General features: G+C 42.8%; 1 protein-coding gene across 1 annotated transcript in view; it reads right to left on the reverse strand.

Annotated features, from left to right (window-relative positions):
- Positions 1 to 213: 213 nt before the first annotated feature.
- Positions 214 to 16,266, reverse strand: part of LOC137570673 (cyclic GMP-AMP synthase-like) — a 91,067-nt gene continuing 75,014 nt past the window's right edge. Inside the window, exons 4-5 of the mRNA XM_068279374.1 lie at positions 3,834 to 3,933; positions 214 to 874 (exon numbers count right to left, since the gene is read on the reverse strand). Of these exons, the coding sequence (XP_068135475.1) occupies positions 535 to 874; positions 3,834 to 3,933 (440 nt within the window). The 3' untranslated portion in view covers positions 214 to 534. The remainder of the gene's footprint in view (positions 875 to 3,833; positions 3,934 to 16,266) is intronic.

The following is a 16,266-nucleotide window of genomic DNA, read 5'->3' on the forward strand; positions in this document are numbered from 1 at the left end:
AAAAACTTTCGATTTTCCTGTTTATTCGATCTAAATGATCGAATCGAATGAAAGTTGAAAATATTTTTTTTTTCTGATCAAGAAATTCAAACGATTATCAAGAAATTCAAACGATTATCGGACTGATTGGACATGTTGGAAAAATCTTTATATTCGATCTAGCGAAATAATCGAAGTAAATGATGTAATCGAAAAAAAATAAAAAATTGTACCATGTATGGGCACCTTGAGGACCACCCCATAAGGGCAAACTGGGCCATTTCATAGGACCCCCGAGTTGGCTGATGATCCACCCCCTGAGTTTATAGTGGTACCCGGGGCTCCCATCTTTATCTCTGCTGGCCGCATCTTCTCAGTGACCCAGCATCCTGTTAAGTGAGCTACATGCGGCAATTCACTGAGTCAATGCAGCCATGGGAGATAATGAAGAGAGCATGCAGACTGATTGAGGAGCACACTGCTAAATTCTCAGCAGGGGCCCCAGGGGAACAATGTGGGGGGTTTCAGAAACAAAGGAGCCTAATGTTGTCTTTTCTACAAGTCAAAAAGTGGATAATTGTTCTTTTTTTGCTCTCGTATTGCATCATACAGCAACTTGCAATTTATATTGTTCGCACTAAAGAGGTTATGGGATGGTATAAAAAAGTTTTGAAGGCGTCCTTTTTTAAGGCAATCCAGGAAATAATCAACATATCTATTAAAACAGATCTCGAGATCTTCCAACCTCCATTCGTCATCACTTGTATACATGATGCATTGTTGCAGCAAAGCAGTCTTTGCGTGATATGAACAGAAAGGTTCCAGTTTTTTGCCTGGTCTCTCATTATTTTTAATCTGTTCCAGCAAATACTTCAGTAACTTAAGGCACGGTTTCCTGTTGAACAAACATATCAAAGATTTCAGTTTCAGTGAGGAATTATAATTTAGTAATAAAAACTTGGGTGAAAAAAACATTCACTCCTATCTGTTATTTCCATAGAGAGGTCTCAATTGAACTGTTATGGCTCAACAATAACCTATGCAAAGTTCAACTTTTGTTGAGAAAAATAATCTCATACAATAAACATTACAAAGATCTTAGCAAGCATTGCATCTCAATTGCCTTGGTGATATATTGAAATACAGTCATTTTAAAAAATGGTAGTGTACCATAGCCTGCTGAAATCACTTCATTAATCTTGGTGTGCAAAACTAGTAACCAGGGTTCTTGTTGTTTAAATTTATTCATACAGGAAGACTGAAATTTATGGGAAATCAATTCAAAGTATGGCCATGCTTAGAGAAAAAATAGGGGGGGGGGGGGGGGGGTAATCTGAGCTCCCTGAAACTGAGGCTTCTTTCACACCATGAAGATTAAATTGCAATGCAATTGTCATATCAGAAAAGTTACATTTCCTGTGTTTTCTGTTACTTACTTCCTGTGTTCCATCCCATAGTAACAGCATCCCTTAGGGGGCTCTGTTACTGTGAGATGGAACAAGGGAACAGGAAGGAGTAAGTATTACATGCAGGCAGCGCGTGGATCCTGGCAATGTGAGTATCTGATTACCCCATCAGCCGCTGCTTGTGCGCCAGCCGCTGCGTCCCCCTTCCTCTGCCTGGCTACCTATTCCTAGCTACCTACAATGGGGCACCCATTTCTGGCTACCTAAACTGGGGGCACCTATTCCTAGCTACCTATACTGGGGCACTTATTCTGGCTACCATATGGAACTGGGTGTGTGTGAGGGAGTGGGGCACACTCCATGGCTACCATACTCAGTGAAATGGGGCCAGATTATTTAATGTGGGGGGGTCCAAATTCCGCATCGGGGCCCCAAGGTCTGTAGCTATGCCACTGCCACCATACAGTGCAGCATACAGTACAATGAAAGTACACCTCACTGCCACTGTAAACAAGAATGCAATGCATGCTGAACCGATGAACCCACCGCATTGCAATTGATGCAATAGCCTCTTAGGAATATAATTCCTTCACTTTGTAATGTGATGATATTGGCAGTTGCGATGCGACGCAATGGACATAATGTTAACGTTGGCAACTGATTGGCGGGAATCGGGTGATTATTTCTGACCAATCTGTTTCCGTTCAAGAAAGGGATAGATTTTGCGAAGTTATCATTGGAAAATGTACCCCTTTATCAATTGGGAGCAGTTTGGACATGTACAAATGCTACAACAATCACCTATCGATTGGACGAGAAATTGCATCGTGTGTTCCCAGTAATATGCATGCACAAGCAGTGAGGCTATTGTTTTACAAAACGGGATTGCCCTAGATTCAAAATAAACCTTTTAAGAATACTGGCTAAAACTGCAATCACACAGCCACTAATTCACTAATTCTCTGACTCATTTGAACCAAAGAAACCACTTAGTTTGTGATGAACAGAGATGATTAATAAAAAGTTAATAATTCCATCTTGCATTCAAATATGATGCAAATAGTATGCAGCTTGAAAATTGACCAATCAAATGAACTCCCCGTGAATTTTGATTGTTGTTCTTCTCATCAATTTTGATTGTTCCACCTCTACACACCTTCAATTTTGATTGGCCAATTTTACTACTTCCATGTAGTATGAGAGCCAACAGATTTTGGATACTATGAGCAAATTGTGTACGCAAGCTCTCATATTACATGTATGTGGTAAAAATGGTCAGTAGGGATCTCGCAAACATAGAATTTTCCATTTGCGAACGGCGATCATGCAAATCACCATAGACTGCAATGGGCAGGCGAATTTTAAAACGTACAAAGACTGTTTCTGGCCAAAAAAGTGATGTAAAAGTTGTTTTAAGGGGTCCAACACCTGGACAGGGGCATGCCAGAGGGGGATCCATGCCAAAAGCCCCACCAAAAATTTCGGAGTTGATGCAAAGTCGGGTTTTAATCCCCAAAGGGCAGAAATCACATTATGCACAGCTCTGGGTGTGGGCTATGAAGTGTCACACACAGAGTAATGCAATAGTACTATCAGAATACAGTGAAATAATAATGCACTGGAGTGGTACTGTAGCAACAGCAGTAGTGTGCACACAGCTCTGGGTGTCAGGGGGCTGAGGAGTGTCACACACACACAAAAAAACCCCCAAGAGCCCGATGTGCTAGCCCTCAAAAGGGCTGTTTGGGGTGCTTTCACAGCAAGTGAGGAGAGAACACAGGCCTAGCTAATGCTTTCCCTACCTGCAGCAAGTCTGACCCTGCTCTCACTAACAGTCAGCAGCCAGCAGAGAATGAATCCAATATGGCCACTGCAACTGCTTTTTGATAGGGGAAGGGGGGGGGGAGGTCAAGGAGGGGGTGCTAGCTGATTGGCTGCCATGTATCTGCTGACTGAAGTAAGGGGTCAAAGTTTGGCTCCATGATGATGTATAGGGGGCGGGTCAAACACCATATGTTTGCAGAGAACGCGAAAAGCGGACGTTCGCCGGATACCATTTGGGCCATCTCTAGTGGTCAGTGAATGGCTTATCAAAATTGAAGGTGCGCATCAGGCATTAGTGTTTACACTGGAAAAGTGAAATTTAACATGTTAACACAGGCGATGATTCACATGTACATTACCAGTAGCAGAAATATTTTGCAACTAACTAAATGAAGCAATATTACCAAGTGTGACATAATGCATGAAATGCAGCAGCTTGCCTTTGGCTACAGTATTTATTCCCAAGCTAATATTTATACCTGTGTCAGAATATTGCAAAACCATTTCACTGTGATGATTTTTTTTTTTAAGAAATGAAAACAAGCTTCTCGGAGTAAAAGAAAAACACCAGCTATTTCTTGGTGTGTTGTGCTGTATGTATACTTTGATAGGCAGTGCACTTACCTGCAGCACTTCTCTCCTCCACTTTCACAACAGGTTTTTACACTTCCATGGTTTGTTAAGATTTCTTTTTCAATGTGGGAAAATGAAATTCTCCATGTGTCTGCAAAGTATAAATATTAGAAAGTACATAAGCTTAATAGTTTTATAACCATTTTTGGCATAAGGATCTCTAAAAGGAAGCTGAAGACTTAGCTAGTTTAGCAACTAAATGAGCCATGCGGGAACCAATCCAAATAGCTGAAGGCAGACGACCGTGAACTTCTGCATAACTTGTGAGCTTTAGTATACTCCCCCAAGCACTTTTCCTTGTTTACTCTTTTCCTTACACATCCAGCCTTAAACAGGTTTCAAACATCTTATTGCTACCAAGGATCATGCTCACACACTATAATTATTATATATATATATATATATATATACACACACACACACATATATACATACATATATACATATCACCACACCATTGATGGGAAAAAGAAGTGGTGGAATCTGGTGGTAGCAGAGAGAGATACCACTAGGAGTACACACATCCAATTTTACCACTCCCATGTAATTCGAGTTTACCTAACCAATCTGCTCATAGCTCAATCTGATAGCTGTCATACTACATCAGCACTGGGCAAACTATGGTCGGATTAGGCACTCTTGCACTATTACAGGGGGCCGGATCCCTACCCCCCTTCCCTTCCTGCAGAGTCTGGAGCGGGCGGTAGCTAGGGGAGACTTCAAACCCACTTGCTCGCCATCCAGCGTTGTGTCTCCATGGCAACAGGGCATCACGACACAATGTCGGGATGTGCCAGCGTGCAATACACTGGTACGTCCCGATGTCATGTTATGTGACGCCCTGTTCCCATGGAGACGCGATGCTGGATGATGATCAGGTTGGTGTTAAGTTACCCTAGCTATCGTCCACTCGCGACTCTGCAGGGAGGAAGGTGGAAGGAATGCGGCCCATGTTCCTCAGCATGCGGTCTGGGCCGTGAAACGTTTGCCCAGGCCTGTACTACATGCTCCTCATAGCACATGGTAGACATCATCCTGACTAGCAGAATCCATGTCCAAACTATTGTCAATCTATGTGGAATAAGTAACTCTTGTAATAATCCATAGTACAAGTCCATAGTGGGTGATGTGGTATAGCTAATTATGGGGCCCCACAGCAAAATGTTCATGGGGTCCTCAGATTTAAGCTCTCTTTAGCTATGTCACCTGCCTCTATGGATAGGATTTAATTGGCAATTTACTTTCTCATGCAATCTACACTGCATATAGTCAATGGGCACTGAAAGGGTGGAGGAACACAAGAAAGTTAATAGTGAATACATCAAGTACCACCTGGGCCCCCTCTGCTCCAGGGCCCCATAGCAGCTGCAATGGCTATTGCTATGCCCCTGGGTGGGGAGGAAAAAGCTGACCAGTTTTGCCGAAAGTTTTTTGGCTTCCTCACAGTTAAACAATAGCTAAAATATATCAGACTGGGGTCTCTGACACCAACCCCATTGTACCTGCCCTACACCCTATCCAGTGAACCTCACCCCTCATTCTGCCTGCCCTACACTCTATCCAGTGAACCCCACCGCCTGTGTCAGCTGACCCACAGCAGTGGAAAAATGATTTGCTCCGATTCATCTAACTGCATCTTCCTCAAAACTCTTTCACTCAAATGTTTTACCCCTGTTGTCAAACATTAGAACGAAATGCCAAGCACTAGATACATTTTCTTTATCTTGGTCAGAAAGGTTGGCTTCTTTTAAAATGTTTCTTCTCCTAAAAATATTATATTTATCTAGAACTCTTCCAATTCCTATCAAGCGCTCTTTTCTATCTGACCTCAAAAGAATAGTCAGTCATTTTATTTGGGGAGGTCATAATCTCGTATTGCTTATAACTTATTGACTTTATCCAAAAACAAGGGTGGTTTAGGTTTCCCTAATCTAGAGCTATACTACTATACTTGCAATTTAGAGTTTGCTAAATATTGGTGATCCAAAACGACTAGTAAAAAATGGGTCTTATCAGAAGGTGACCTCTTACGAATATGTCCTAGAGATTTATCGTCTAGTATGGCTTTGGGCTACAAACCACATAAGAACGAATATCGTGCGATACAAGCTACCCTCCACTTTTTAAGACATCCTTCAACCCCCACAGAATCTGCACTTCAACCTATCATTCCCTTAACAGCTTGAAAATTTTGATCCCTCCCTAATGTGAATTTAACTCCAATTTAAATGTTAGGATATAGTACTCTCTACGAACACCTCAAAATAGATGGCTCCCAATTAAAGACTTGTCCTCAAAACATATAGGCCCATATGCAATTCACTTTTTCACCTGCGTTTTCTCCTAGGTGAAATTTTCAAACTTGCCAATAAAATGCCTTTTAAACCACCAGCAAGCAAGAAAATATTCAAAATAATTTTGATAGTACCTTTTCACCTACTTTTTGGTAGTTTATTCATTGCAAAGTGTTAAAAAGTTATTATAAATCGAAAATGAAATATTTTCTCCCAGGAGAAAACTCAGGAGAAAAAGTTAATTGCATATGGCCCCTAGTCTCAATCCTCTCTATTCACCCTCTTTGGGGTGTTCAATCTCCTCAGATCCAAGCAGCTCTTTATACCTGAATGGAATAAAGATCATGACAATGCTTAACTCCACTAAATCAATGCAGGGCATAATTGCCATTTGGTACAGCGGACAAAATTCCCTCAGCAGATCTCCTTTGGCCAAATATGCAGCTTCTTGGTCATCAAATTTAGGAATTGAAGTATCAATATCAGCCCATAGAATGCTTACAAAACTATCTAAATGTAAATTCCATTGGGAACAACTCTTTAAAAACGACTACATGGTGGTATCTCACTCCTCTGAAGCTTGTCGCTTTCTCAAAACAATTCTCAAATTTGCTGGAAGTGTGGTCAAGGCATAGGTACTATGCTACATACTGTATGTTGAGGGAATGCCCTATAGTATCTAAATTGTGGAATTCTCTCAAGATATACAGTATATTAGACAACATTTCATCTAGGATTTTAAGTTATCCCCTTCATTAGCCCTCCTCTGCTTGGATCTATATAAGCTGGATCACCACTACAGGAAACGTATTTGTCACTTACTCATGGCACATTGAATATTATTACGAGCAACTGGAAAGCCACTGAGGATTTATGTTTTACTGATCTACTTGTTATATACTGTATGGTAATTGAGGATTATATTAATCCTTAAATTCAATTAGATATTCATCCGATAGTCTGATTTATAAACAATATCTAAAAATGCCAGGATCAATCCAATTATTAGTAATTTACTAATTAGCAGTGTTTTCTGTTGCTGTTATTTTCGTCTACTAGTTGAAATACTTACAGTAAGTTTTGCAGTATTTTCCCACACATCTCTTGCTAAAATATTTGACACATAGTGGAAACCTTATTATAAGATGGTCATAGGTATACATTAGCATTTATAACATAAGAAGATACTTGTAGGGTTGCACTACATATTGTTCGCCCTGTTCTAATCTTTGTTTTTGGCACTGCAATTGGAAGGCTTTTAGCCACTGCTCCAATTTTTAAAACCCACAAGCTGTCCTAGTTATGCCCAGGCAACCCCTCAGGGTCAGGTATGTCTGGACACAGACTGGGTCAACTTGCATAGGGCCCATACTTGTTTGCGTGAATACCTTAAATGGGCTGGATAGTTTAATGGTTAAGGGCTCTGCCTCTGATGTAGGACTCCTGGGTTCAAATCCTGGCTCTTCCTACTCAGCAAGCCAGCACCTATTCAGTAAGGAGTTCATTGGGTGAGACTCCCTAACACTGCTACTGCCTACTGAGTGCGCTCTTGTGGCTGCCTCGCAAGCGCTTTGATTCCGACAGGAGAAAGGCGCTATACAAAAAAAGGAATTATTATTACTATTATTAAATTATCATATATGTTTTTTTTCATATCCGTCATTACCACAGGTATTAAATGTTGTTAATAAGTATTTATATCCATATCTGCTTTATTTATTTATTATTTATTTATTGTATTTATAAAGCGCCAACATATTACGCAGCGCTGCTTTGTATACCTTTGTATGAGATATCTTAACGGATGTTTTCCTGTGTATGCTGTTCTGTATCATTCTTTACATTTTTCACTAAAAATATTGTTGGAATAAAAAGGATTTGCTCCGGATTCTGCAGGTGACACTGCATGGAAAAAACATGTATGGGCACATGCCTTGGGTATAGCAAAGAGACATGTGCTGTGGCTATTGGTGGTGGGACAATGGTGCAACAAAAGATAAAGCGGCACCCTGCCCCCTAAATCTCTTTATCTCCTTATCTAGGCCTACTCTGATCAACAATGATCTTTAGTAGTGCTCACGGTAGCTGAATTCTACTCCTGTCTAGTAAAAATCTTTAGCAATGGCATTTTGGAAGCCGTAATAATTCCCTGAAGGTGGATCTACAGTGTGAATGTTCTTGCCAAAAGACAATGCTCAAATTAACCACTACCAAACCGCTGTGCATACTAAAAAGGTCCAGTCTGTTAATGGCAAACGGATGTTTAAAAACGTTGCCCACCGCGCGTATCCACCGAGACGGACACATCTTTGATTGGTGAATAGAACATGTGTTCCCTAAGCCAATCAAAGTTAATGTAATGGAAAGATCATGGCTTCAATGAGAAGCCAATGATCTTTCCTGTAACAACACTGCCCGTATGCTTTGAACTCTGTTCAGAGCACACAGAATAGTGTGTGTGTGTTGACATATTGGCCTCAATTCACTTAGCAGTTTAGACTAGTCTACAGATGGTTTTTAGTCTACTGATGGTTTGGTGTAACGTTTTATGCTGGGAATACACCATACAATTTTCTGTTAGATTTACCTGCCAGATAGATAAAGTTCAACATGTTGGAAATGTATCTATCTTACCATCTATCTGCCGAGCAATTAGGCATTGTTCTACTCAGCAGGAGATAAACAGAAGACAATGCACCAAAGATAATCACCATTCTCTACAGAAAATAATCTAATTATGGATTCTAACAGAAAATCTAACAGAAGAATCTAATAGAAAAATGTATGGTGTATTCCCAGCATTATGCTGGGAATACACGATGCATTTTTGCGTTCGTTTTTGCCGTCGTTTTCGCTTTCGATCGATTCTACTCTCGATTCACTGCTCGATTCCCCTCTCGATTCCTTATCTTTTCTTATCAATTACATTCACTTGAATGAGGAGAATCGAAACGAAAGTAGAATCGACCAGATCCAACAGGTTGGAATTTATCTATCGAACCCATCTATCTAAAGTAAAAACTTAACGTGTATTCCCAGCATAAGTCCTGTTTTTAGACCTGGTCTAATGCTGGGCATACACGGTAAGTTGGTTTCCTTATCAATCGAGCCGCTGATGGCTCGATTGATAATAACCGACAGGTCCGATGACCCGCCAGATATATTCCCCGCTCGATCCCCGCGGGCGGACAATAGGGGGGAATCGAGCGGCTGATAAGGCATGCCCGCGCTGGCTCGATACCGGCGCATAAACTTACCGTGTATGCCCAGCATAACATTCAGTAATTACGCAATTCACAAAGGCAAACTTTTTCTGACAGATTAGACCAGCCGATTTCTGTCGGTAAAGTAATTCTGTGAGGTATTTTAGATGTGAAGATAGAACCTTTTGAATTAATTAGGAGTTTAATTGTATGCAGAGGAGAGCTCATCAAAGGAGAAGGATGTCAGCCATAGCTACCTGTTTGTGAATTGCATCTTTTGATCATTTCCCCAGCTTTACCCACCTAATTACCAAATGGTTTAGACCAGGTATAAAAACAGGTCTACAACATTTGGTAATAGTGAATTCCCCTTTGATGCAACTGACCAAACCATCAGTAGACTATTCTAAACTGCTTAGGCTCCTTTCACATCTAACAACGCGTGCAGGAGCTGTTCTCCTGCACGCGTTGAGTAGCCTGTGGCTGTCGTCGTGAATCTGCGGTGCGACGCTGAGTAGCAGCGGTAGTATCAATTAACGGGGAACCGCCAATTCCAGACGATAAAATGTTCCCGGGTGCGTCGTACCGCAATGCATCGAAATGCAGCGTCGGGTGTGAAAGGTAAAATGAAAGTCTATGAACTTTCTTTTTACCTTGGTTAACGCAAAGTATAGACTTTGCGTTAAAACGCTGAAAAAGGGCTCTGGTGTGAAAGAGCCCTTAGTGAATTAAGGCCATTGTGGTAAAAAAAAAAAAATACAAATTTTACACTATATAAAAAAATACATAGTTACGTCAGTGCCTTTTTTGCTATGTATGTTATGAGGGTATATTACTGTTATTTTAGCAAATAAGGGCTTGTAATTATTAACCGGTACAAAAAACCCCCACAAAAGATACACCTTTATTTCAAAATAATCAATTGTCGCCAGACATTGTACTAAGAACATAATTTAAGCGTTGTAATAACCGGGACAAATGGGTTAATAAAATGTGTGGGTTTTATTGACAGTAGCATTGTTCATTATAAAACTATAGGGGATGGAATAAGAGAAGTAGTGTAATTTATTTTTTCATTTGTTTTCCCTTTATAATAATTAGAGAGTAAAGTAGTTACTGAAAACAACAAACACCCCCAAAAAGCCTAATTTGTGGTAAACAACAAAACAAGGTATATATCATTTTGGTGTGATAAGTAGTAATAAAGTTATTGGCGAATAAATAAGAATAGCGCTGACAGGTAAAAATTGCTCTGGTCCGTAACGGTAAAAACCCCTTGGGGGTGAAGTGGTTAAGCTTGGTTCCCACTTAAGCAGATACAAAACGACATGGTAAAAGTGCATCCACACAGGATGTGCTGTGCTCCATCAGAGGAACACTCCGTCATTCATATTATCTTTCATTTTGCATCCGCTTCACCCACCGCCATCACTGCTGACTGCTGCTTGGTCCACAGAATAGCTGATATACATAGAACGGAGACTGGCAGGAGCATGGGGCTCCCCATTGGTTGACAACTGACCAATTCTCCCCAGCAACATGGAGGATTTTCATTACTCCACCACAAACCAATGAGAATCCTCCCTGTAGCTAAGGAGGATTCCCATTGGCCTTTTTTTCCAATGGGGAGCCCCATGCTTCTGCCAGGCTCTGGTCTGTGTATACTGGATTCTCCCCTGTTGCGAACTGAGCATCTGCAGAACCTAAATCCACGGGACAGGTGAGCATTTACATTTAGCATGCAGCGACCAGTCTAATAAGAACGGACACTATCCGTTTTTACAGGCTACCATTGCGCCCATGTACCTGGCGTTTGCTGTCCATGTCTTAAAAATGCAGCAGAAGTGGAAGCTGACCCTATTTTAACAATAGGATCCACTTCAAGCGTTTCTAGGAGGTGCGTAAAAAATATTGAATGGGTACGTTTTCTACGCAAATGGGAACTGAGCCTTAATCTCGCAAAGCTCAAAGTGCTAGGGTATGGGTGAGAGCAAATACAAAAAGGAATGGCACCCATTTTCACCATTTTGATCACCTACCATAATGAATGGGTAAAATCTACACAATAACTTTAAATTGCCACAGTTACTAATTTATTTGTTCCTGTGTTTTGAAGTTCATGAACTTTCACATTTATAAATATGTTGTTTTGTTATCATGTGTACAAATTGAACTAAATATGTAATTTAGGACTTATTGCCTCCAGGTGGCGCCACACCCAAGCTCTGTGAAGTCACAGCCCAAATCACACAGCTATAGGGATTGGGGTGTGTGCTGCAGCATGCCATTCAGAATCACACTGCAGTGCGATTCACACGGCACGCCATACAAGGTTCAGGCAGTGTATCCCCGCCCAACTTGGCTGTGGGGAAACGCTGCATATTCGGTCCGTATTTAGCCCTAGTGGCAATGGGCCCCTAGTGAGGGCTGCCCAAACATTTGCACACAACTACAAACTCTTTGGAGCCATGTTTTAGCTACATTTCTGACTTAAAGTGGGATTAAACTCTGACATAATATTCAATAAAAAACGTTTTTCCTACTTATTATTACTCATACAGGATTATATTTGCTTTTGTGCACAAGTATTATCATCCGCTTCCAAATTACAAATTCCCAGAGTACAGTTTATCTGCTCTGAAAGCTGCCATTGCATTGCTGCTGTATTTATATACCATAATGTATCTAGTGAAAATTTGCTTCTGGTTTCACTTTCTGCTTAAGCCGTGCAATTGAAGCACGGCCAGAAATGCTTACTAATTGTGGCTGATACAGAAACAAACAAGATAATGTAATCACCCCCTAAGATTAGGTTTTAGAAATAGGCATCTCACTAAAGAAGATATTGCTGTGGTTAAGGGCTGAGCCACACCGCAGAGCCCTTTTTGATTCATCAGTGCTGTGTTTTCATCTCTAAAAATATGCTCAAATGATTTGCATAAAAAAATAAAAATAAATGAAAAACGACAGCTGCAATTTTGACGCGATTTTACTGAAAGTCAATGGGAACATGTTTTTAAAAACACAAACATAGCGCTGACGGATTGAAAAGCGCTTACAGTGTGGCTCAGCCCTAACTGCTCGAATGCTATTATGCAACCAATTTTTTTCTGGTAGTAGGTTTTATGCTGGAAAGAATCTCTTAGAGCAAAGAAGAAACTTCGAGTCCCATACCACTTTAAGCTATGTTGAGTTACATTGCGTATCCGATGCTGATGCCCCACCCCCCCCCACCCCCCAATAGTAAGAGACACTACACGATGTGTCTATACAGCACTCAGCCCTGAATTGTTCTAAGAGATCGATCCCTGGGGAAGGACAATGCTTGTAAGGTGTGTGTGTGTTCTTGGAGGAGATCGAGTCTGCAGCAAAACGTGATTGATATTCAGTTAATCTTCATGAAGTTCTCGTTTGGACAAATCTGTGATTCATCTCTTAATGGCATTGGCATGATTAACCTGTTTTTGACAGGCATTTCCTGTAACAGGGCAAGTCTGTTATTTACAAGAAATCATTCACAAAAATCTGTGAATGTGTCGAAATAACAATAACCTCAGATTACCATAGACAAGTAAGTCCAGTCCTGGGAGTGTACAGAAGTGAATGCTACATGCGAATTCCAAGAAGCTGCTGCAATCTCCAGACTATAGTATGCTTCAAGGTTTAGAGGGCAAAAATCAGGGAAAAAAATTACTAAACCTGGTGTGTCTATAGTGCAGGGGCATCTTAGGGACCTTTTCCCCCCAAAGCTGTGTCTACAACACTAACACCAGTTACACTGCACTACACTACTACACGAACCCCTGCTGCCCCACTGGCTAAGCTACACTGCACTGCACTAACACTATTCTCTGATCTCACCTGGTCCTGCTGCTGCACTGTCCCTCACTCTAGTCCTGCTGATAGATGCGCTCCTCTTGCAGCTGTGGATACAGCGGTACACTGCAACTTCCTGTCACTATGCAGCTCCGGGTCTCTTGTTCCTAGTGGCTTCCGTACTACCATATTACTGGTCCTGTTACTGTAACACCCTGGCACTGGTGTTACAGTAACAGGACCAGTAATACCGAAGTACAAAGGCCATGAGGAACGGAGGATTAGGAGCTGTATAGTGGCAGGCGGCCGCAGTCAACCACTATATCCACAGCTGCAAGAGGAGAAGAGGAGCGCATCTATCAGGACCGGAGTGAAGGGGAGAGACGGCGCCAAGATCAGGCAATAGCTTCCCTGTGCACTCTGCACAATATTTTAACTTTTTAACCACTTGAGCACTGCGGTGTTAAACCCTCCTAAAGACCAGGCCATTTTTCTGTAACTAGGCCACTGCAGCTTTAAGGCCTAGCTGCAGGGCCACACAACTCAGCACAAAAGTGATTCCCGCCCCCTCCCCTATTGTTCCCACCAACAGAGCTCTCTGTTGGTGGGGTCTGATCGCTCTCCCAATGTTTATATTTTTGTGTAGATATTTATTTTATTAATAAATGGGACTATTTTTTTCCCAGCCCGCCCTCCCTCCCCCCGCCAGCTAATTCCTGTGATCAGCTGTCATAGGCTTCAGCCTATGACAGCCAATCACTTCCTGCACTACAGAGGGGACAGTCGTGTCCAGGGCCGGCCCGCTCATGAGGCGGGGTGAAACTTTTGCCTCAGGCGGCACATTTCTAGGGGCGGCACCCGCCCGTCCGTGGGTGCGGGGAGCCGGCCGCCAAGCTGGAGGGGTAGCAGGCAGGACGGGGGTATTGGGCCTAGCGGCGGGGAGGGGGGTCGGACCCCCCCCCCCTCCCTCGCCTGGGTCCCCCGATCTGCGCTCCCCTCCAGCCTTAAATAGTTAAGAAGCAGCCGCTACTCGTAAGAGTCACGGGCGGGGAGGACTCACCTCTTCCTCGTTCCAGCGTGCGCTCCACTGACGTCACTTCCTGCAACGCTGCAGGAAGTGACGTCAGTGGAGCGCACGCTGGGAAGTGGTGAGTCCTCCCCGCTCGTGCCTCTTACGAGTAGCGGCTGCTTCTTAACTATTTAAGGCTGGAGGGGATCGCAGATCGGGGGACCCAGGCGAGGGAGGGGGGGTCCGATCCCCCTCCCCGCCACTAGGCCCAATATCCCCGTCCTGCCCGCTACCCCTCCAGCTCGGCGGCGGGGGCGACAATTTTTTCAAAATTTGCCTCAGGCGGCAAAAAGTCTAGGGCCGGCCCTGGTCGTGTCACTCGGCTGTCCCCAGTACAGCTCTGCCTTAGATCGCAGCGCCGTACAGTCTAGTTAGGTGGCGGTTTCACCGTCTAACAGTCTCCAAGTGGCGATCGCTGCTGGGAGACTAGAGGAGAGGCGGAGCTCCACCTTCCAAGCAGAGATGTGCGCGCACCGACTCACTCAATCTCCTGCTAGCCCCATTGACAGCTGTTCACGACAATCAGCGTCGGGAGAGCGGGCGGCTGCATGTGCGGCGGGTGGCCGCATGTGTGGCAGGTGAGCAGGCGGCGGTTGCGCGCGGCGGCAGGCGAGCGGACGGGCGCGCGCGCCTAGAAACACAGACCTAGAGCCCGTTTTTAAATGGGCTTAGGTCTACTAGTACACTATAATATTGTTACATTTTAGGCCAACAGTGAAAGCACTGCTGTATAAAGCTGGCAATATCCGCATCAATTTTTCAGAACAATTTCTGGCAGATTCTAATCTGCCAGGACAACTTATGTGATCTATTGACTTTCAAAATGAATTTGTACATTTTATCAATCCAGTCTGATTGGTCAGATTTTATGGACCATTATGTTGCACTTGTGAACAAGTGGGTTCAATCGATGATCAATAGATTTCTGCTGAAGTATAGAAGGAATCGCTATCCAATCAGATAGAGATTGATTAGCTTGGTATATCAGGCCATGGTATGGTTGACCTACAGTATGTATGGCTAGCTTAAGTCAAGAAAGAGTAAATCCACAAAGTCCATGATCTAATTTCAGGAAATCAAATGTCACCTGTCTATCACCACAAACTGCACACAGACCAGTTCAACTTCTTGTCCGCTGCATGAATGAACAATAGCCATCCTAGGCAAAAACTTGGCATGGAAAACCACTCTGTTACTTTTAGGCGCTCCAAGCTCTGCACCTTGCAAACGAGATAAACAGAGGAACACCAAGAGCCCCAATAGTGTAGTATGTATATACAAAGGGGATAATGACAAAGAGTAATAGTTGTTATACTCACAAGCATAGGTCACCAATAGGCAACCACTGTAAAGGAAGGTGGGGAGATTATCCTGACCCCACTCAGGAATAAGAAGTCGCTCTCTGTAGATAGTAGAAAAGGGTCGCAACCCTCCACCCAGGGTGGATACAATATTATATAGGAGAGAACAGAGGCGCCAAAAGGATAAAAGGGGTTTTAAAGGAGCTTAAAAGCCAAAAATTTGGTAATTAGAGGAGGCAGTGGTGGACTTACCTCCTCCAAGCAGACACAACATGACTGTACATTCAGTCTATTTATTAACGAACTCCAGATAAAACAAAGCAACGCGTTTTACGGGTCAGTGCCCGCTTCCTCAGAGGTGCCGAGTGTTTGTTTTGCTAGATGCTGTAACTCCTTTTTCTATTGCCTGAGGAAGCGGGCACTGACCCGTGAAACGCGTTGCTTTGTTTTATCTGGAGTTCGTTAATAAATAGACTGAATGTACAGTCGTGTTGTGTCTGCTTGGAGGAGGTAAGTCCACCATTGCCTCCTCTAATTACCAAATTTTTGGCTTTTAAGCTCCTTTAAAACCCCTTTTATCCTTTTGGCGCCTCTGTTCTCTCCTATATAAGCTCTGCACCTTGGCTACCCCAGACACCGCTTCATTTGATCTAAGGAAGCGGACTATGCTCCGCGAAACACAATCGTTTTTGTGTCTGATTATTAAAATGTCTTTCTTATATTTGCGTTGCCCCTTCTTCT

The sequence above is a fragment of the Hyperolius riggenbachi genome, chromosome 4, assembly GCF_040937935.1.
Source record: "Hyperolius riggenbachi isolate aHypRig1 chromosome 4, aHypRig1.pri, whole genome shotgun sequence".
Taxonomy (NCBI): Eukaryota; Metazoa; Chordata; class Amphibia; order Anura; family Hyperoliidae; genus Hyperolius; species Hyperolius riggenbachi.